General features: G+C 47.5%; 1 protein-coding gene and 1 pseudogene across 1 annotated transcript; one reads left to right on the forward strand and one right to left on the reverse strand.

The window, feature by feature from the left end:
• Window positions 1-4,491: 4,491 nt before the first annotated feature.
• LOC125529718 (wall-associated receptor kinase 3) lies at window positions 4,492-7,049 on the forward strand. Its single transcript, XM_048694143.2, has 2 exons — window positions 4,492-5,639; window positions 5,769-7,049. The coding sequence occupies exons 1-2, from the start codon at window positions 4,538-4,540 to the stop codon at window positions 6,950-6,952; spliced, it is 2,286 nt and encodes a 761-aa protein (XP_048550100.2). The 5' UTR covers window positions 4,492-4,537; the 3' UTR covers window positions 6,953-7,049.
• Window positions 7,050-12,061: 5,012 nt separating this feature from the next.
• LOC125529719 (G-type lectin S-receptor-like serine/threonine-protein kinase At2g19130 pseudogene) lies at window positions 12,062-15,313 on the reverse strand (annotated as a pseudogene).
• Between the last annotated feature and the right edge of the window lie 2,576 nt (window positions 15,314-17,889).

The following is a 17,889-nucleotide window of genomic DNA, read 5'->3' on the forward strand; positions in this document are numbered from 1 at the left end:
TATCCGAGAGATTCAGCCAAAATTAGTCCGCTCTTCATAGCCATTGCTTCTGCTAGAAGAGCATCAGCGACATATGGGATTGTAGCGCATGAAGCCGCAATAAAAAATCCATATCTATCTCTTGCCACAGCCCCTGTAGCGCCCTTACCTTCTTCGTCATCGTAGGATGCATCAACATTTATTTTTACAAGACCTGGGATGGGTTTCTTCCACTGTTCACCATTACGAATGACATGTACATTTGTTGTAGCTTGCTGGAAATTAGCACAAATAGCCTGAACAACAACAACGTTTCTAGCCATTGGAGGAACAGCCTCGTCATGGGTCTGCCTTCTTCTAAGCCACCATAAATACCAGCAAGCGGTAATGATCCCTTTGTTCATTCCAACGCTTGGCATGTGTGGTAATGTAGCTGGTGGCAACCGTAACAAGTGTTCGAGAACTACAGAACCCGATCTGTCTATGTGACATGCATCAGCGATTAAATTTGTAATCCCCAGGAGCCTCCACATTTCTTCTGCCCTTTCACATTTAAAAAGTAGATGTAGGATATCTTCTGCACCTTGATGACAAATTGGGCACCCTCCATCAGTACCAATATGCCTATTAGTCAAGATGGACTTCAACGGCATTAAACCATGAAAAGCCTGCCAACAGAAGATTTTTACTTTGCCTGGCACTTTTAGTTTCCAAATTATAGACCAAACAGGATTTGGCATCGATGGTCCTGTAGTTACTGGAAGAGATCTTGCACCGACCGTACTATGAAAACTCCATTCCTATTCCCCTGCCAGGCTACAAAATCCTCAAATCCATTATGGCTCAATGGGATACGAAGGATTCTCCCAACATCAACAGGACTGAAAATGCTACGTATTAGTTCTTCATCCCACTGTTCAGTAATCGGATCAATCAATTCATTCACTCTTGTGATTATAGCACCACCTCTATGTGTAATCACTTGCCTTGTGGGGCTGGAAGGTACCCAGTGATCTTCCCAAATATTGATCTTTTTTCCCTTGCCAACTCTCCATATATGCCCGCGTTTAAACGTTTGAATACCGGCAACTAGACTTTGCCATGTGAATGACGAACCCTTCTTTGGTCCTGCTTTTAAAATGTCACCAAAGGGATAATATTTTGCTCGAAGTACCCTAGCACACAAAGATTCAGGTTCATCAATCAAGCGCCAAACTTGCTTAGCTAGCATCGGTAAGTTAAAAGAGTGTAGGTCACGAAACCCCATCCCTCCATTCTTTTTTGGAAAACATAGTTTCCACCATGCCCATCAATGCATCCTTTTACTATTTTCATCATCTCCCCACCAAAATTTTGATATAACATCTGTGATATCCTTGCACACTTCTTTTGGAATTTAGAAGACCGACATTGCATAAACTAATCTTATATGTGGTCCAACACACCCTCCACGACCGGCCGGGTGAGACTGAGCTTTCCACGGCCAGGATTTTGTAGGAATTATTAAGAATTATTGGAAATGATAAAATGAGCCAAATGCTCAATAATTCCAACATGTCTCGTCCAGTTCGTAGGGAGAACTCGTTCGGACCCAGAGGATTTGATTTAGTCCGCCAGGGTCCCGCCTTAGCATCATGTACGCTTGGGTTGCCCTTATTTGTGAAACTGCCCAACCGCAAACTGGTCCACCTCTTCGCTGACTCTTCCTATTGGCGCACGATTTGGTCTATGGCTGTTGCGCGTTTCAACCTTCCAGCCGCTTCCCTTGAAACCATCAACACCAGACAGACCCCTTCTATGGTTGTTGGTCGAGGGATGAACGCCACTTCTTTCTAAGAGCATCTCCACTCATACCCCAACAGGCTCCCTAAAGACCCTTTTTTATCGCTGGCGCTAAAAACGGCTCAATTGTGTCGTTATACACCCAATTTTTATAGGTTAGGCCCGAATTTGATGCCGGCGGACAGAGGACGAACCCGGCGCTGGGGGTGTCCGGGCGTTGGTGGAATCGTTTTTGGCGCGAAAGCCCGATGGACCCGCCGAGTCAGCGACCAGCCGCGTCTCGTCTTCCTCATTGTCTCGTTTTCCTGCGGGGATCAATGAATGCTGCCGCCGGTCAGCCTTCCATTGATTCCTCACGGACGGCGCAGTACGGCGACGCGACCCTCCCCCTCCCGCCACGCGTACGCACTTCTGCCGTCCCCGGCCGTTATAAAAACTGCCCCCTCCCTCGCCAGTGCACGCACACGCCACTCTCTCGCCGTCGACGGCCCCATCTGTCTCTCTCTCTCTCCCCCGTCTACAGCCACAGCGTCTACGACCACCGATGGGAGAGCGATTCCCCAGCGATGGAGCGGTGGCCAACGGCTTCGGCCGCCGCCACCTGCACGAGTGGGAGGCCCACTTCCTCCACGAGGTGAACTACCCGGCACCGCCTGCCATGTGCATGCCGGGGAGGTGGAGGATCAGCACCGGAGGCGTCCCCCCCCCCCCTCGCAGGCCGACGCCAACCGCTTCCACAACGAGATCGAGCGCGTTCGGGCCTCCCTGCCGGAGGAGGTGCAGGGCCGCCCGGAGTACATAGCCACGAGGAGCAGCTCGCCTCCACTAACAACGCGCCGGTGAGGGGGCGCCACAACACCGACGGCCGCCATCTGTGGTGGGGCGTCCCCGGGCGCACGCTCCACTTTGTCCTTGAGCACCTCGAGGGCGTCAACGAGCCACCGCTCAAGCGGTCGCGGCCACGGCCCCGGTCCACTTCCGGAGTGGCGGCCCTTGGCTACCGAGGCGCATGGCGGGTGGGTCCTCTTCCTCTTCATCCTCCTCCCGCTCCTCCGGTTTGTCGGTGCTCGCCAACGTCAAGGCCGAGCCCGTGGAGACACCGCTCGGGTGACGCACCGACGAACCGGAGGAGCGGGAGGAGGATGAAGAGGAAGAGGACCCACCCGCCATGCGCCTCGGCAGCCAAGGGCCGCCACCCGCGGCAGCGCTCTCGTCATCAACGAGGGCGGCAGTGGTTCATGTGCTTCCTCCTCCCGCCTCGTCAAGCCGAAGACGGAGTCGGGCCTCGTGGCCGTGAATAGCAAGCACGGGGACATGGCCGCCGCCGACGAGGCCGCCATCAAGTGGGCGCGCGAGGATTACGTCCGGCTGGAGATGGAGCGCCAGCGCCAGCGCCGCGTCCTCGAGGAAATCACTGCTCGGCGTCGCGGCCATGATGAGGGCAGCATCATCGTCCTTGAGGACAGCGATTACGAGGCACCGCCGCCAACCAAACCCGCCCGCCAAGGCGACTCGGGGGAAGGGTGCAGCAAGGACTTCGGCGGCGTGAAGAAGGAGGAGGACAACGACGACGGCGGTGACTACAGCGCCTTCGGCAAGCTCTTCGGCCTGTAGGCGGCGCGGCGGACAGCGGCGGCGCATTAGTAGTATTTGTTTTTTTAAAAAAAATTATGTGTTTTCAATATGTAAAAAAATAATGGACCTAAATTTCGTTGAATTATGTGTCGTGTTTGGCCGAATTTTAGGCGAGTATGATTTTAAAACAACTGCGTGTGGAGCAACTTGGGGCTGGCGGCTGGGAGCCCGATCGCCCCGACGCCAAATTTATAGCCGGCGCGCCTCCAGGCGGCATGATTTCAGACCTTGGAGGGGGGGAGGGGGGGGGGGGGGGGGGGCTGGAGATGCTCTAACCTCATAAGCTGTGTGAGCCATAGAACACCATTTGCCTCCTCCTTTGGTAGAAGATGAACGGAAGAATATTTAAGAGTTGTGCCAAATCATTTGGTATGATTTTTTAGCTTGCTATCAATGAGATTCACGCTTGGAAGATGGCTTGCCTAAAAATGGGGGCAACGTTTATATGATCATATATTGACGCTTCGCCTATTACCGACCAACCTTGCCCCGAGATGAGTTGTAAACTTCCTCGGTTCGAGGACTGATTGGCAACAACCATGAAGTTTTAATTTCTTTCTATCTCTTTTTTTTGCTGGAGAACTTTCGGTCTATTCATCTTTAATCATAGTAGTTTCCTTAATAACCTCAGAAAATAGTACAATGCTGGTGTTTGTCGTAAGAAAAAGCAAGAGCATCATAGTGTAAAATGCTAAGGCAGAAATTCTTTAGGTAAAATAGGGGACATCAGTCTATTACCCCCACTACAAAAAAAGGGTTGTTGGTCATCTTGGAACCTTATTGTAACATTGATTTTACAAAACAAATTTGACCATTTACTAAAGTTAATTTAAAATATGAGAACATATATGTATTTTTCTTGGTAAACTCACATACACTTGTAATTTTGGAGAATCCAATTTAAATCATCCTTGTGATTTTGAATAATCCAACTTGGCATCTGTAATGATATTGTTAGTAAGAAGAAAAGTCATATTTTGGTGTCCTTGTCCTTGTATGAGATATTTCTTGCAAGTAGATAGACAAGCCTAGTCGGTCAACGCCTGAATAGTAATGCATGCACCTGCACGGATCGATATATTTAGCAGAGTACGCAGTGGGTGGGTATCGACGGTGTATACGCGCGCACGCAGAAGATAAGATGAAGCTTCCGGCGGCGGCCCTGTTGCCCTTTCTGTTGCAGCTCTCCCTCGTGGCCGCGGCCGCGGCTCAGGTCACCGGAGCTGCGCCGGGCTGCCCGACCATCTGCGCTGGCGTGAGCGTGCCGTACCCATTCGGCATCAGGGAAGGGTGCTACTTGGAGGGCTTCAACCTCACCTGCGACCGGACGAGCGGCCAAGAGCGGCTGCTCATCGGCGGCGCCGGGAGCACCCTCGAGGTCATGGAGATCTCGCTGGCCAACTCCACGGTGCGCGTCAGGAACACCGCTGGCGCCGTGCAGCTCGAGGGCAGCAGGGTAAGCGGCCCTACCCGAGCCGTCGGCAGGTGGGGCGGCCTTGGCGCCGGCGCCGGCGGCGGCCCGTTCGTGGTGTCGGCGTTGCTCAACAGGTTCGTGCTCACCGGGTGCAACGTGCTGGCCAAGCTGATCGGGGACAGGGACAACGTCATCGTCGGCTGCTCCGCCTTCTGCGCCGTCACCGACGGGTTGGACAACACCGTCTCCGCCGAGGACGTCGCCGAGTGCGCCGGCGTCGGCTGCTGCAAGACGCCCATCACCATCGGCCGTCCCTACTACCGCGTCAATTTCACGGGGATGGACCCGGCCCAGGAGATGGACTCGTTACTGCGTGAAGCTCTGGTGCGCGTCGCCGAGACGGACTGGTTCGGCACGTCGGCCGCGCGCGCCAACTCCTCCCGCGGGGCGGCGATGCCCCTGGTGCTGGAGTGGGTGGTGGACTCCAAGCGGCTCCGGCAAGCTGAGGATCCCCCGGGGTGGGCGGCGACGGGCTGCCCCAATGACGCGGGGACGAGCGAGTGCCGGAGCAGCCACAGCTCATGCAGCAATGTCACCAACAACTACCGCACTGGCTACGTGTGCCGGTGCAAGGACGGGTACCAGGGCAACCCATACCTCGCCGGCGCCGGCGGATGCCAAGACGTCGACGAGTGCGCGCAGCCTGATAAGTTCATGTGCTCCGGCGTATGCACCAACACGCCCGGAGGGTACCACTGCGTGTGTCCGCCCCGCTCCCGTGGCAACCCTCGGATCAGAGATGGCTGTGTCAAATCATCTCTAAGTCTAGGTGAGAATATACAACACCATTGATGATACATAGTACTTATGTGAGATTGCACACCAGGGGGCAAAGAATGTTCCTCTGCTGATCAGGGAGTTTTCCGAACCATGACACATTATTTCTGACATTTTTCAGGTTTAAGTATCGGCATAGGAATCGGCAGTGGTGCTGCCCTTCTTTTCTTGGTGCTTGGTGCCATTTTTGTGACCCAGAAGCTGAAGCGTCAAAGGGCAAAAGTATCCAAGCAGAAATTCTTTAAGCAAAACAGGGGACATCTACTAGAGCAATTGGTGTCGCAGAAGGCAGACATAGCTGAGAGGATGATCATCCCCTTGGTGGAGCTCGAGAAGGCCACCAACAACTTCGACAAAGCTCGTGAGATCGGTGGAGGAGGGCATGGCATGGTGTACAAAGGGATCATGTTAGACCTTCACGTCGTGGCGATCAAGAAGTCCAAGGTCGCAATCCAGAAGGAAATCGATGAGTTCATCAACGAGGTGGCAATCCTCTCGCAGATAAATCATCGGAACGTGGTGAAGCTCTTTGGGTGCTGCCTCGAGACAGAGGTGCCGTTGCTAGTATACGAGTTCATCTCCAACAGGACACTTTACCATCACCTTCATGTCGAAGAACCTGAAGCTTCATTGCCATGGGTGGAGCGGCTAAGAATTGCAACAGAGACCGCAAGAGCTCTCGCGTATCTTCACTCGGCTGTGTCATTCCCTATAGTCCACAGGGATATCAAGTCTCAAAACATTTTGTTAGATGGCACTCTCATAGCAAAGGTGTCAGATTTTGGAGCTTCAAGGTGCATCCCGCTAGATCAAACAGGGGATGAAACCGCCATTCAAGGGACATTTGGGTACCTAGACCCTATGTATTGCTACTCAGGACAGCTCACCGAGGAGAGCGATGTTTATAGCTTCGGCGTGCTCCTAATGGAGCTGCTCACCAGGAAAAAACCATGCTCATATCGATCATCCGGGGAGAAAAGCCTCGTCGCCTATTTCACCAGTTTGCTCGCAGAAGGTGACCTCTCAAGTGTGTTAGACCCTCAGGTCATGATGGAAGGTGGCAAAAAGATTGAAGAAGTAATTATGTTGGCAGCGGCATGCGTCAGGATGGAAGGAGGTCAACGACCAACCATGAGGCAAGTGGAGATGACACTCGAGAGTCTTCAAGTATCCCATGAAAATGTTGTGATGGGTGTTATTGATGCACAAGGTTATACAATGATTGAAGGTGGAAGCACGGAGGAGGTTAGCAGACAATATAGCCGGGAAGAAGAATATTTGTTCTCATCAAGGTGCCCGCGGTAGTGAATGTGTTCGTGTGTGATATACACATGGACCAAATGGCATGTGTGCTTTATGTTTTTTTCTTTTAAGCAAATGGTGGCTTGTATTAACCAGATCATATATACCAAAGCGGAAGAATACATGCCTTCACATAAATCAAAGAACCAATGGATATGCATATCTAAACCAAAGGAAACCATGGACAAGTAGAAATAGGACCCGAGGTCCGTTAATTACCGCAATGGGATCCCTCCATGAGGAGCTCCTTTTGAGGCAATGGTCATTAGTAACATATTATTATGACCAAACAAAATGCCATGCTCAATGTGGTTTTTTTCTCCATTTCGGTTTACTAGTCCCCTCGTATTTTGGGTCAAACTTTGATCATTGATTTGATTAGACAAATATAAAGTATATGTCCTAAAAGTTATATTGTTGAATTCATATTTGAAAGAAGTTTCTAGTGGTATTATTTTTGTTACTTATATAAATCATATTTTGCAAACCCTGGCCCAAAATATGAGGGAGACTAAATAAACCCGAATGAGGGGAGTACGGCGTCAACCGAGGGGCATCTCGAACTTGTTTAGTAATTAGGATGAATGTGCTGCATGAATACGAATGACAAGGTTGGGATTCTCTCATCACCTTGAAGCTTGTGTTGGCTTATGTACGTCTTCTCTCTCCTAGTTCATTCTATGGCACATCATAAAAAAAGTAGCAAATTCTATCAACACCTATCTTACAATTATTGGAGGTGCCCCTAAAGAGTTGTTGATCATGTCAATCAACACCGGCATGAATGCAGCCAACTAAGGGCATCTCCAACGCCAACCCGTGGATTCCTCTGGTATATGTCCGTCTTTATGTCCGGACATGGTCCATGGGCATAATACGGGAGGGAGCCATCCATCGCTAATTACAAAGTATTCGGATGGAAGGAGAAAAGGTAGGTGGGGACCATGCGCGTGGTGGGATATTTGTTATTTAGTGTCCAGTTGGGAGAAGAGAGAGAAGATGGGGAGCATGCACGTACGGTTGGGAGGAGAGAGATAAGAGGGGGACCATGCATGTGATTGATTAAGTGCATGTCACTCTGACAAAACTCCCCATGTTTGTCTCTAAAATACCAGAATTTAGATGTTTTTTTGCATGGTAATACGTGTCTCATTCATATCATAAAGAACAAAGTACAAATCACGTAAAGACCGACATGACAATACTGAAAAGATAGTAGAACATCTCTGAGCTTGACACCAACGCTCGTCAACTGCTTCCGGCACCACCACAGCAGCCACCGAAAAAAAGAATGACGAATCACCACCTCACCCGAACTCGACGCGGCTCCATCGCTGATATGCAGCTTTGCGGACCTCCAAAGTGGCTCACCAAAAGTGAAGCCCTTGCCGTTGAACGAATCAGACCGGGGCAACACCTCGGACACGCCATCGAACTCCAGATCTGGCACTCCACCACGACTAAGACGCTGAAGGAGGAAACCATACCTTCCATCCACAAACCACGAACCCAGTAGATATTCCGTCTTCCAGATGTCGTCGATGCAGACCACAATCTGCATCCGCTCCTGGACTACCTCCCAAGCTCCGCGTCGACGCTGGAGCAAACGTCGTCGCAACGGCGGAGCCCGAGGACACAGGTCCACCACAAGGATGCCGCCGCCGCCACACCATCCTTGCTTGAACAGACTGGTTTTCAAATCCATCCCCAACCATAGGACTGATGGCCTCGTCAGGGAAGGATCCGAAAATTCATTATTCAGCGCCACCATCGCCATCACCGAAACAAAGACGATGAACAACCTAAAAACCTAAACTATAAAGGAGAAAAATCGATCCACACGCGTGAATCCGGCGCCCCCCCTCACCACCGACGACCGAGGTCGCCGGCGGAGGGGAGCCGCCGGAGAACGGCGTTAGGAGATTGGCCCTGGCGGCGGCTAGGGTTGCAGCCGCCAGGGACGAGAGGAAAACTGGCCGAAATACGATTATATGATTGGCCGTGGTTACCAGAATTTAGATGTATGGACAGCTTCGCGAACTGATACAAGTCCTCATTGGATTGCAAAAGTGAAGAAATATGTCCGGTCGAACATATACCGGTGTTTTACGGGTCTCCCTTGGAGATACCCTACTTGGTTGCAAGTTGCGATTAGTCCCCCCACCAAAAAGAAAAAATGTTTTGACTATTCTATGCTAACCAATGGAAGTGTCCTCTACCCTTGATTGGGATGTCAATAATAAAGACCCGAAATGGTAGAGAACATGGGATCTGGATAGACAACTCGACACATACGCCTTATCCCTAGATAGATAGATCTGGATTTCCTAATTTATATTTGACGTGCACTATGCGTCTGATCTATCAGGTAACATGAGAACAAAATCGGTCGATTGCCAAGCCATTACATTTCATGAGCGAGAGAAATCCGATCCGCTAGCCACCCCTAGCTATACCAAAACGTCCGCAACATGATTCGTGTTGCCACCGTAACATAGGCGATGTTGCAATCCTCGGCGACCTGTGCAACACAAGTGATGGTGCAACCCTACCACCACCCAATCGTGCACTAGAGAGCACTCTGCAGCGCCGATGATGTTGCAAGCGAGCACCGACAAGCTTCCCTGTAGCATCAATGATGCTGCGAAAATACTGACAAGCACACTACAATGTTGATGATGTTGCAAACAAGCACATGCAAGATTCTTTGTAGCAGTGGTGATGTTGCGGGAAACCGACGATGTTTGCAGAAACTCATCTCAACAGCAGCAGCACCGTCGTTCCGCCTACTGTCGTTTGCAACAACATCGATGTTGCCAAAGCATGTCAGCACCAACACAATCATTAGTGCTCATTCCTGCAGCAGCAGGGCATGGATATCTCTCGCACGACACCCAACAACCAGCGGCGCCCGCCTGAAGCACTAGTGGGCAACATGGAACAACAATGCCTTGGAGCAGCAGTCATGGGTTTTCCCAGCACCTTGCGGCCTGACCTGCGGCATCGACACCTCGTAGCAGCTGCTTTGGATCTGGCCAATGACACATCGGGGAGCATATTTATTCGAGAATTGCCCCCTCGCAAAGGAGCTGACTGGCCTAGATTTGGACCACACTTGACCTCCCTAGCTCCCATCACCTACATGTTCCGTTGCAAGCATCATTCCATGAGAACTGAGAGGAGAGAGGAAGAGGCGAGAGGGATGGAACTTGAAAGAAGATCTGTTTCGAGCGCGAATCTTGATGACATTAATTGAGAAGAAAAAAGAAACGGTTAGAGGGTACCAGGTAGAGATCTACATGCGAGGCCACATATCGCATGGCACATGAGCGAGCCGGCTAATTTTGCTAGAAATCAGCCGGCTGGGCACAAGATTTTTCCTTGATATTTTCTATCTTTTTTAGAAAAACAACAGGACTCTGCTGCGTAATTTTATTGATTTTTTAAGGTACAAAGAGAGTCTTAACAAATTAAATAAAGAATATAGAAAACAAAAGACTACACAAAACTAACCTTAGAAAAGAAAGAAAAACAACAAGTAACAAGATACAGGAAAGAATACAGCAGTTGAATGTATTCAGGCAAGCTATCTGAACACATTCATATGAAGGCATTAACCCAGTGTTTCAACTGCCCATACTCTAGTGCCTTAGTATTTTCTATGAAGGCACTCCCTCAAAAAAAAAAAAAAGAGCAAGCAACCACTTGCATGCGGTCACAGGTCACATCGATTGATATGTGCATAGTCGTCGGTATGGGTATGAGAAGTAGTCCATGCTACCAAACAAATATAGCACATGTCTTTGAATAGTCTTCGTTTTGCCACTTGTGTGATGATTGATCCCTTGACTAGTAGTGGAAATTTATGATAGATGATCGTTATAGGTGTTGATTGGTGTGTGACAGAAGCGGAATTGGGTGACAAGAGAAAAATAATAAAATTATTTATTTATTTATTTTTGCAAGAAACTTCCAATCTATTTATCTTCAATCTTGGCAGTACAAAAAACAACAGAGGTAATAAAAATTACAACGATGTTCATGAATCACCTAGCGACGACTACAAGCACTATATAGTTAGCTAGTACACGCTAACTATATTCTGCTCCTTTCCCACAAAAGTGACCGTCCCATCCCACATGTGCATCTTAGTACTCCCTCTGTAAACTAATATAAGAGCGTTTAGATTACTAAAGTAGTGATCTAAATGCTCTTATATTAGTTTACGGAGGGAGTAACTACTATCTCGAACCCAAAATATAAGACATGTTTCTGAATTGAACTGCAAAAACGTCTAATATTTTAGTACAGAAAGAGTATTTTGTTTGCCACACGGTGTTTTGTCTCTAATTTATTCTTGTTGCATACGCATACGCGCTTGAACTGCTTGCTTCAAGTTGATGGTTGCTTTCTTGCCAAAAGAAAAAAGTTGACGGTTTCTTTTTCATATCCATAAAGTGAAACGAAAGCCTATTTTGAAAGGTAAAAATGCATGTCCCGCGCAAAAGTGACCGTTGTGGCAACACTAGGCGTCACTTGTGGATTCAGGTCAATGCATGCGCCTTGTCACGGGACTCCTAATTAAGATTCTATAGCAAGTTAAGCTTTATGCTTGCTCTAAAAAAAAAGATTCTATAGCAAGATGTAACAATAGGCCAAGAGCAGGCAGCATCACAATGGCGTGCACATCGACCGATCCGTATACCTACAAGCCATTATATTTCCGGCCGCGTCGCCGTCGGCGAGAAAACTACAGACCCGTCGTATTCATGCATACTTTTTCTGATTGATTGCAACTACGTACCAATCGATTCTGATAAACTGCAATAGTACTCTGGCTGTGCCGCGGCTGTAAATGGGGTTGAAGTCAAGCAAAAGGAAAGACAAATAATTTTCTTTTTCGAGGTTAAGCAAAGATAATCAGGCCCCGGCCGACAATTCTCATTCTCTTGCCCGTGAGAAAAATGGGGCTGCCCGAGCCCTTGCAATTCTCGCCCGCTGCCTCATGTGATCGTGTTTGCCTTCGTCGCCGCTGTTTACATTTTGTGTGAGCTCGGACGCCCCGCAATTCTGCTGGCTGTCAAGGCATCGTCAAGTAGTGTGTCAGAGGGTCCATTTGAAATAAGTGGGTAGCTATCTCAAAAACAACAAACAACTCAAAAAAAGTACTCCCTCTGTTTTTAAATATTTGTCTTTTTAGAGATTTCAAATAAACTACCACATACGGATGTATATAGACATATTTTAAAGTAGATTCATTTATTTTGCTCCGTATGTAGTTACTTGTTGAAATCTCTAGAAAGACAAATATTTAGGAACGGGGGGAGTAGTGTGTTAGAGGTAGTTCTGTACACTGACAAAGATCTGCTTTAGATTGGAGTTTAGAGTTAGAGACTGGCACCCCACAAATGACAAGCACAACATGCAAAACCAAGATGACATGATTGGCTTATCCAATTTACTGAGAAGACCAGGTAATTATAGAGCCTATGTATTTTCTTGAACAAATATATGGCTACCCACGGACCCCAGTTTCCAAATATTTAATCCATGCATGGCATCTTGCTTCTGCGTGCTAATAGCTATTCCTGGAATATGTAACTAGAAATTCGGAAGTTCCCATTCCAGACTGAAAATAATCACACACATACACATACAAAATTTCTATCCTTTGCCATATTTTGCTGCAATGATTGGTAACAAGGCGACTAATTATCAACTACAAACTTGCTTTCCTTTATTTCTTATTCTTCACATTAGAACTTCAAGAAATTTCTGAAATCAACAAAGACTAATAATATTAGCAACAACTTATTATTACATTGCAACACCAGATTGTTTTGTAATAGCTGCAAGTAGTCTTGGCATCGAGGGCACATCAATCTCGTGTAGACCCTCTAGAACCCGGACAACTTCACCCATCGTCGGACGATCAAACTCATTATCTTGGATGCACCAACAAGCAACTTTGCAAACCCTTTCAACTTCTTCCAAACTGAATTCACCATTTAGCCGTGGATCCACCAAACTCTTCACATCACCGCTATGAAGCTTGCTGATGGCTTGCACGGGGAAATATTCAACATGCTGGTTACTGCTATTGTTGCTGGTGTTGTATGACGTTTCATGTGCTGAATTCCTCCTTCCTGATATGATTTCCAACAACACCATGCCAAAGGCGTAAACATCGACTTTTGGCGTGATTGCAACTCCGCTAAGCCACTCCGGGGCAAGATAACCGATGGTTCCTCTAAAACTTGTCAGGATTCGGCTAAAGTCCCTTCCCACACACGCTGCCAGCCCAAAGTCTGCAACTTTAGGAAGAAATGACCCATCTACCAATATGTTCTCTGGCTTAATATCACAGTGTATAATGCACTCACGGCAACTTTGATGCAAGTAGTACAATCCTCTAGCAACTCCTAGGGTTATTTGGTATCTGTTATTCCAATTTAGGGTAGCGGCATCACCATTATTGCTCACCTTAAATAGATGACTATCAAGAGACCCATTTACTATGTGTTCATACACAAGTAACCTATGATCACCTTCACAACAGAAACCAATAAGTTTGACTAGGTTAATGTGTTGGATCAATCCAATTGAGCTCACCTCAGCCCTGAATTGCTTCTCTCCTGCTTGATGGGCAACATCAAGCCTTTTAACTGCTACACTAGTCTCTGAGTCACTTAATAATCCCCTGTATACAGAACCAAAACCACCTCCACCCAGCTTTTCTGAAAAGTTCTTAGTAGCACGAACTAAATCCGTGTATCTAAAGGCTATAATCCCACCAGAACTACCTTGATTGTCATAGCTTATTGATAGAAGACTACAGCGCTTGAATTTGTTCCTCCAAATCAGTAACAATAGCATGAACATTAGTAATCCAAAACCAATAATACTGGATGCAATAACAACTCCAACATTTGGTTTTCTTTTGTTTTTTCTCAAACTTGGCAGCAAATCTTTGGCGGCAAGGCGAAGGTAGAGAACATGATCTCCAGTGTTATCAATGCCTTTTGCCAGAATTACATTAAGTAATTCTCCATTCCAGACAGAACATCTTCTATCGTTATAGGAATAAGCAGTGCAGGAGCAGGAACTGAGACAAACTTCTTCGCATTTTCTTTGGGTGGTAGCACTGACTATGTTTTGCGAGTTGTACGGATATTGAACTTGAGCAGTGGGGTGGAATATGTCTGTTGAACTTGTCATGTTTATCTCATGAGTGCAATGTAACGGTGTATTTCTAATGCATCCTTCTGTTCGATCATCAAACTCCCAATCATGCGGGGACTTCTGAGAGAAGTTCTCCATACAATCACATGATGGATGTGGCTTGCCGCTACAGATTGTGAACGGTCCACAGGTTGCAGGCGGATCACATGGATCGTCTGGTTGGGCATATATTGTCTGCCAAGACTGGCTGGCTTGTGACCAAAGATTCATCTTTATCTGACCAGAGATGTCTAGTAAGCCAAATATGGAAGCCGAGGATTCATCTCGTAAATTGCCCATATAGTACTCCTCTTGGTTGTTATCAACATATGTTATGTTAAGTAAACCTTTGGTCTGAGGATTCAAATCTAGCAGTGCCTGGGCTAGTGGCAAAAGATTCATTGCTGATGTTGTGGAGGATTCATAAAGCCAATACACTATTGATGGATTCTTGCGGCGCTTGAGGACGAACCCCTTGATATCTTCTAGGTCAAGACTGTATGACCCTAAACCAGGATCAATGAGGCTCTTCTTTGAGATGAGTTGGCTGCTAAAACTAGTGATCTTGTTACGGCCAAACTTAGAGCCAGGAAGCACGACATCTGTTGGGTAGTCGAAGCTCTGCCACAACACCTTCTGTTCAGATGTGAGGGCAAGGTTTCCATTGTTCAAGAGAAGGGCAACACTAGTGGTGGGGGTGTTTTTTTTGCTGGTTTGTGTCATATTATTGGCGATGTGAGTGGACCAAACTACAAACTCCGTGTTGCCGGCATGGTTTACTACGATGACAAGATTGCCATCGCTTGCTATCTTGAGCTGTGTTAGGTTGAAGTTGTGGTGGACGATGGGCTCCTCCCTATTAGCGACCCACACAGTAGTGAAAACCGGGATCTTATTGAACCATATGCCCAGATACCAGCCTGAGCTTGGGGAGGTGACATTGTGAGACGACTTACTGATGCTACCCGCCGCAGCTGCTGGCTGGAAGAAGCCAAGCGCGAACTTGCCGTTTCTGGAGACGAGCTTGCTGCCAACAGCGAGCGCTTGGCCTGCCATCAGCTTGTCTCCATTTGCAGCTGCAGAGGAGCACCGAGGAGTGAGAAGGAGGAGAAGCCCGGGCAGTATGTGGAGGGGAGTCATTGAGGAGAAGTGCGTGGATGATTTGAAGAGGAGAGGAGGGGATGCATATATAGAGTGGAAGTAGTATGTCTTCTGAAGACGCAGGAAGACCGAAGCTAGCGCTACAAAGACTGGCTGAAGGGGAAGACTTAGGGTCAATCATGTTCACACTGGGACAGTATTTCAATTGATACAAGGCACCATTAATCACCGTAAATACTACAGTGTGTAGGACTGTGAGGAGGAATTTCAATGAAGATTCCCCAAGCAATGAATCACAGCTTCCTGGAAATTAGCAGGCGCTGCACATGCATTGCCAAGGTCCCATCCCACGTACTGTGACATTCATGGCCTACGTACAAGATCATTCAGCAGCTAGCTGAAGTTAGAATCTAACCAAGGCCGTCCTGCATTCGTCCGTGCCGCTGGCAATGGCAAACGAAGCTAGCACAGTACACGCCCTCTGTGCTCACATCGTGTGATCAGTGCGGAATTGCATCTCTCAAACATTCACACAGAGAACGCTGGTCCTGAGGTCTCCGGTAGGACACTCACATCGAGAGGAAGAGGGTTCGAGGTTAGGGTGTGGGCCTTTTTCTGATTGACAGCTCGGATTAGACGGTGATCGAGCTGGACATGGGAGGCGCCGCGGCCGGCGAGGACTCGCTAGGACCTTGCCGGTGATGAGGAGAACACACGTACGGCTCGTTGCTTTGGAAGATCAAAGTCCCGTTAAGAATCAAAGTCTTCATGTGGTTTGTGCACAAGGAGGTGGTTCTGATTGAGGATAATTTGGCAAATCGTAATTGAGATGGTAGTTAAAGATGTAGTTTTTGTGATCACGATGAAACCATCAAACACCTCTTTCTCGATTGTCCGTTGGCCAAGCTAGTATGGCGCTCAATTCATATAGCATTCAATATCACTCCTCCAAATAGTATTTACACATTATTTAAGACATGGCTAAATAGAGTAGAGACAATTACTGTGAGACATATTCGTATAGGAGTATGTGCATTACTTTGGGCTATATGAAATTGTAGAAATGAGATGATTTTTAACAGACAAACTTCTATAATTTTTTTGCAGGTTATCTATAGGACCACTGCTTGGATCTGTATGTGGTCATTACTCACTCCCGGGGAAGCCAGAGAGCCTTCGATTAGTGCGTCTGCCCGATGGGAGATGGTCTTTTGGGATAGCTATAACCGGTTTGGATGACGGTCCAGTAGTAAAATAGATGTTTAGTCACCTCGTTTTATTTTCGTCGGTTGTAGTATATTATACCTTTTTTATTTTTCTTCACCTCTGAGGGCATGGCCATCGCTCCAACATGGACCGCTGCCTCACGTGCCCACGTAGGCTCGGATGCCAGATGGATTCAAAGGTGCAGCCCTGCAGGTGGCAGGTGCATCCTGCAGAAGAGACGTCTGCTTCGTCAGGAAAAAGGTAAAGCTAGCAAAAAGATGAGAGGAATTGGGTAAAGAAAGGATAGAGAAGGGTCCACTTCGATAGATGCTACTGCAGCCTCCATTGGGCGTTGATCAATCAACTCGGTGGTTTCACCCCCAATTAATCTACGTGACGGCTGGGGCATCATCTGAGTGAGCTTGTTCTGTATCACAGACTTTTCAGACTTTTTGATTAATAAAAGGGTTGCATGCATCACTCTGATGCAGAGGCCGGGGTAATCTTTTTTTTTAGAAAAAAACGTATGGCTGGCCCGCAGCCGGAGGAGGAGCAGGATTCGCTGGGCCGAGATCAAAGTGACATTGTGACTGAAACTACTTTTTTTTTCTCAGTCAGAGTACGTTGTTGGCAATTTGAGAGCTAAAGTCTTTTTTTGCGAGATAAAAGTCTTTACCGGTCTGCATGGGCACACACGTACAATTTGCCAAGACCACGAAGACGACAATTTGCCAAGACCACGAAGACGACGTTGACTGAAATAATGGTAGCCCAGCTGTTGTGGTCAGATGGACCGATATTGCACACAGTAGCAGTAGACACTTAATTTGATTGCCAAGGGACCAGACATTTTATTAGGTCTCGACTGCTCACAACCCGTAGAGAAACTTGACTCAGTGTATGTCCCACTGGAGACCCGTCTGAAATAAAGGATGCATGGATCGAGTTGCGATGTGGACTCGCCACACGCTCGTTGCGTTTGCATCAACTTATTGATGCACTGCAACTGCAAGTTGCACAATTTTTAGTGGAGAAAATGATCGATGGATCAATAAATTGTACTCCCTCTACAAAGAAATATCTAAACGCTTTTATATTTCTTTACGGAGAAAGTATATGTGTAACGAAACGAAGAATAGTGTCTGGGCCAGTCTCATGCGTATGATATGAGTGAAATTTATGCAAGATGATTGTCAAGACTTCATGCAAAATGAGTAAAGTGGCTGCATACATCACCCAGATGCAGAGTCCGGGGGTCCTCCTTCATTTCTAAAAAAAAAGACTTCATGCAAAATGAGTACAGCAGAGATGGGTGCATTCAGATTTTGTTTTGAACTCTAGCAAAAAAAAATGTTTTGAATAATACACTAGAATTCTGTTCAGCACATACATTCATCCAATAACACACACTG

This window comes from Triticum urartu, chromosome 5A (genome assembly GCF_056163025.1).
Source record: "Triticum urartu cultivar PI428250 chromosome 5A, HENAU_Tu73, whole genome shotgun sequence".
Lineage (NCBI taxonomy): Eukaryota > Viridiplantae > Streptophyta > Magnoliopsida > Poales > Poaceae > Triticum > Triticum urartu.

What these genes read in the sequence shown, in the direction of transcription:
- LOC125529718 (XM_048694143.2), top strand. Translation starts at nt 4,538, where the DNA reads ATGAAGCTTCCGGCGGCGGCCCTGTTGCCCTTTCTGTTGCAGCTCTCC. An exon ending in CAAATCATCTCTAAGTCTAG is followed by an intron (nt 5,640 to 5,768) that starts GTGAGAATATAC and finishes GACATTTTTCAG; the next exon opens with GTTTAAGTATCGGCATAGGA.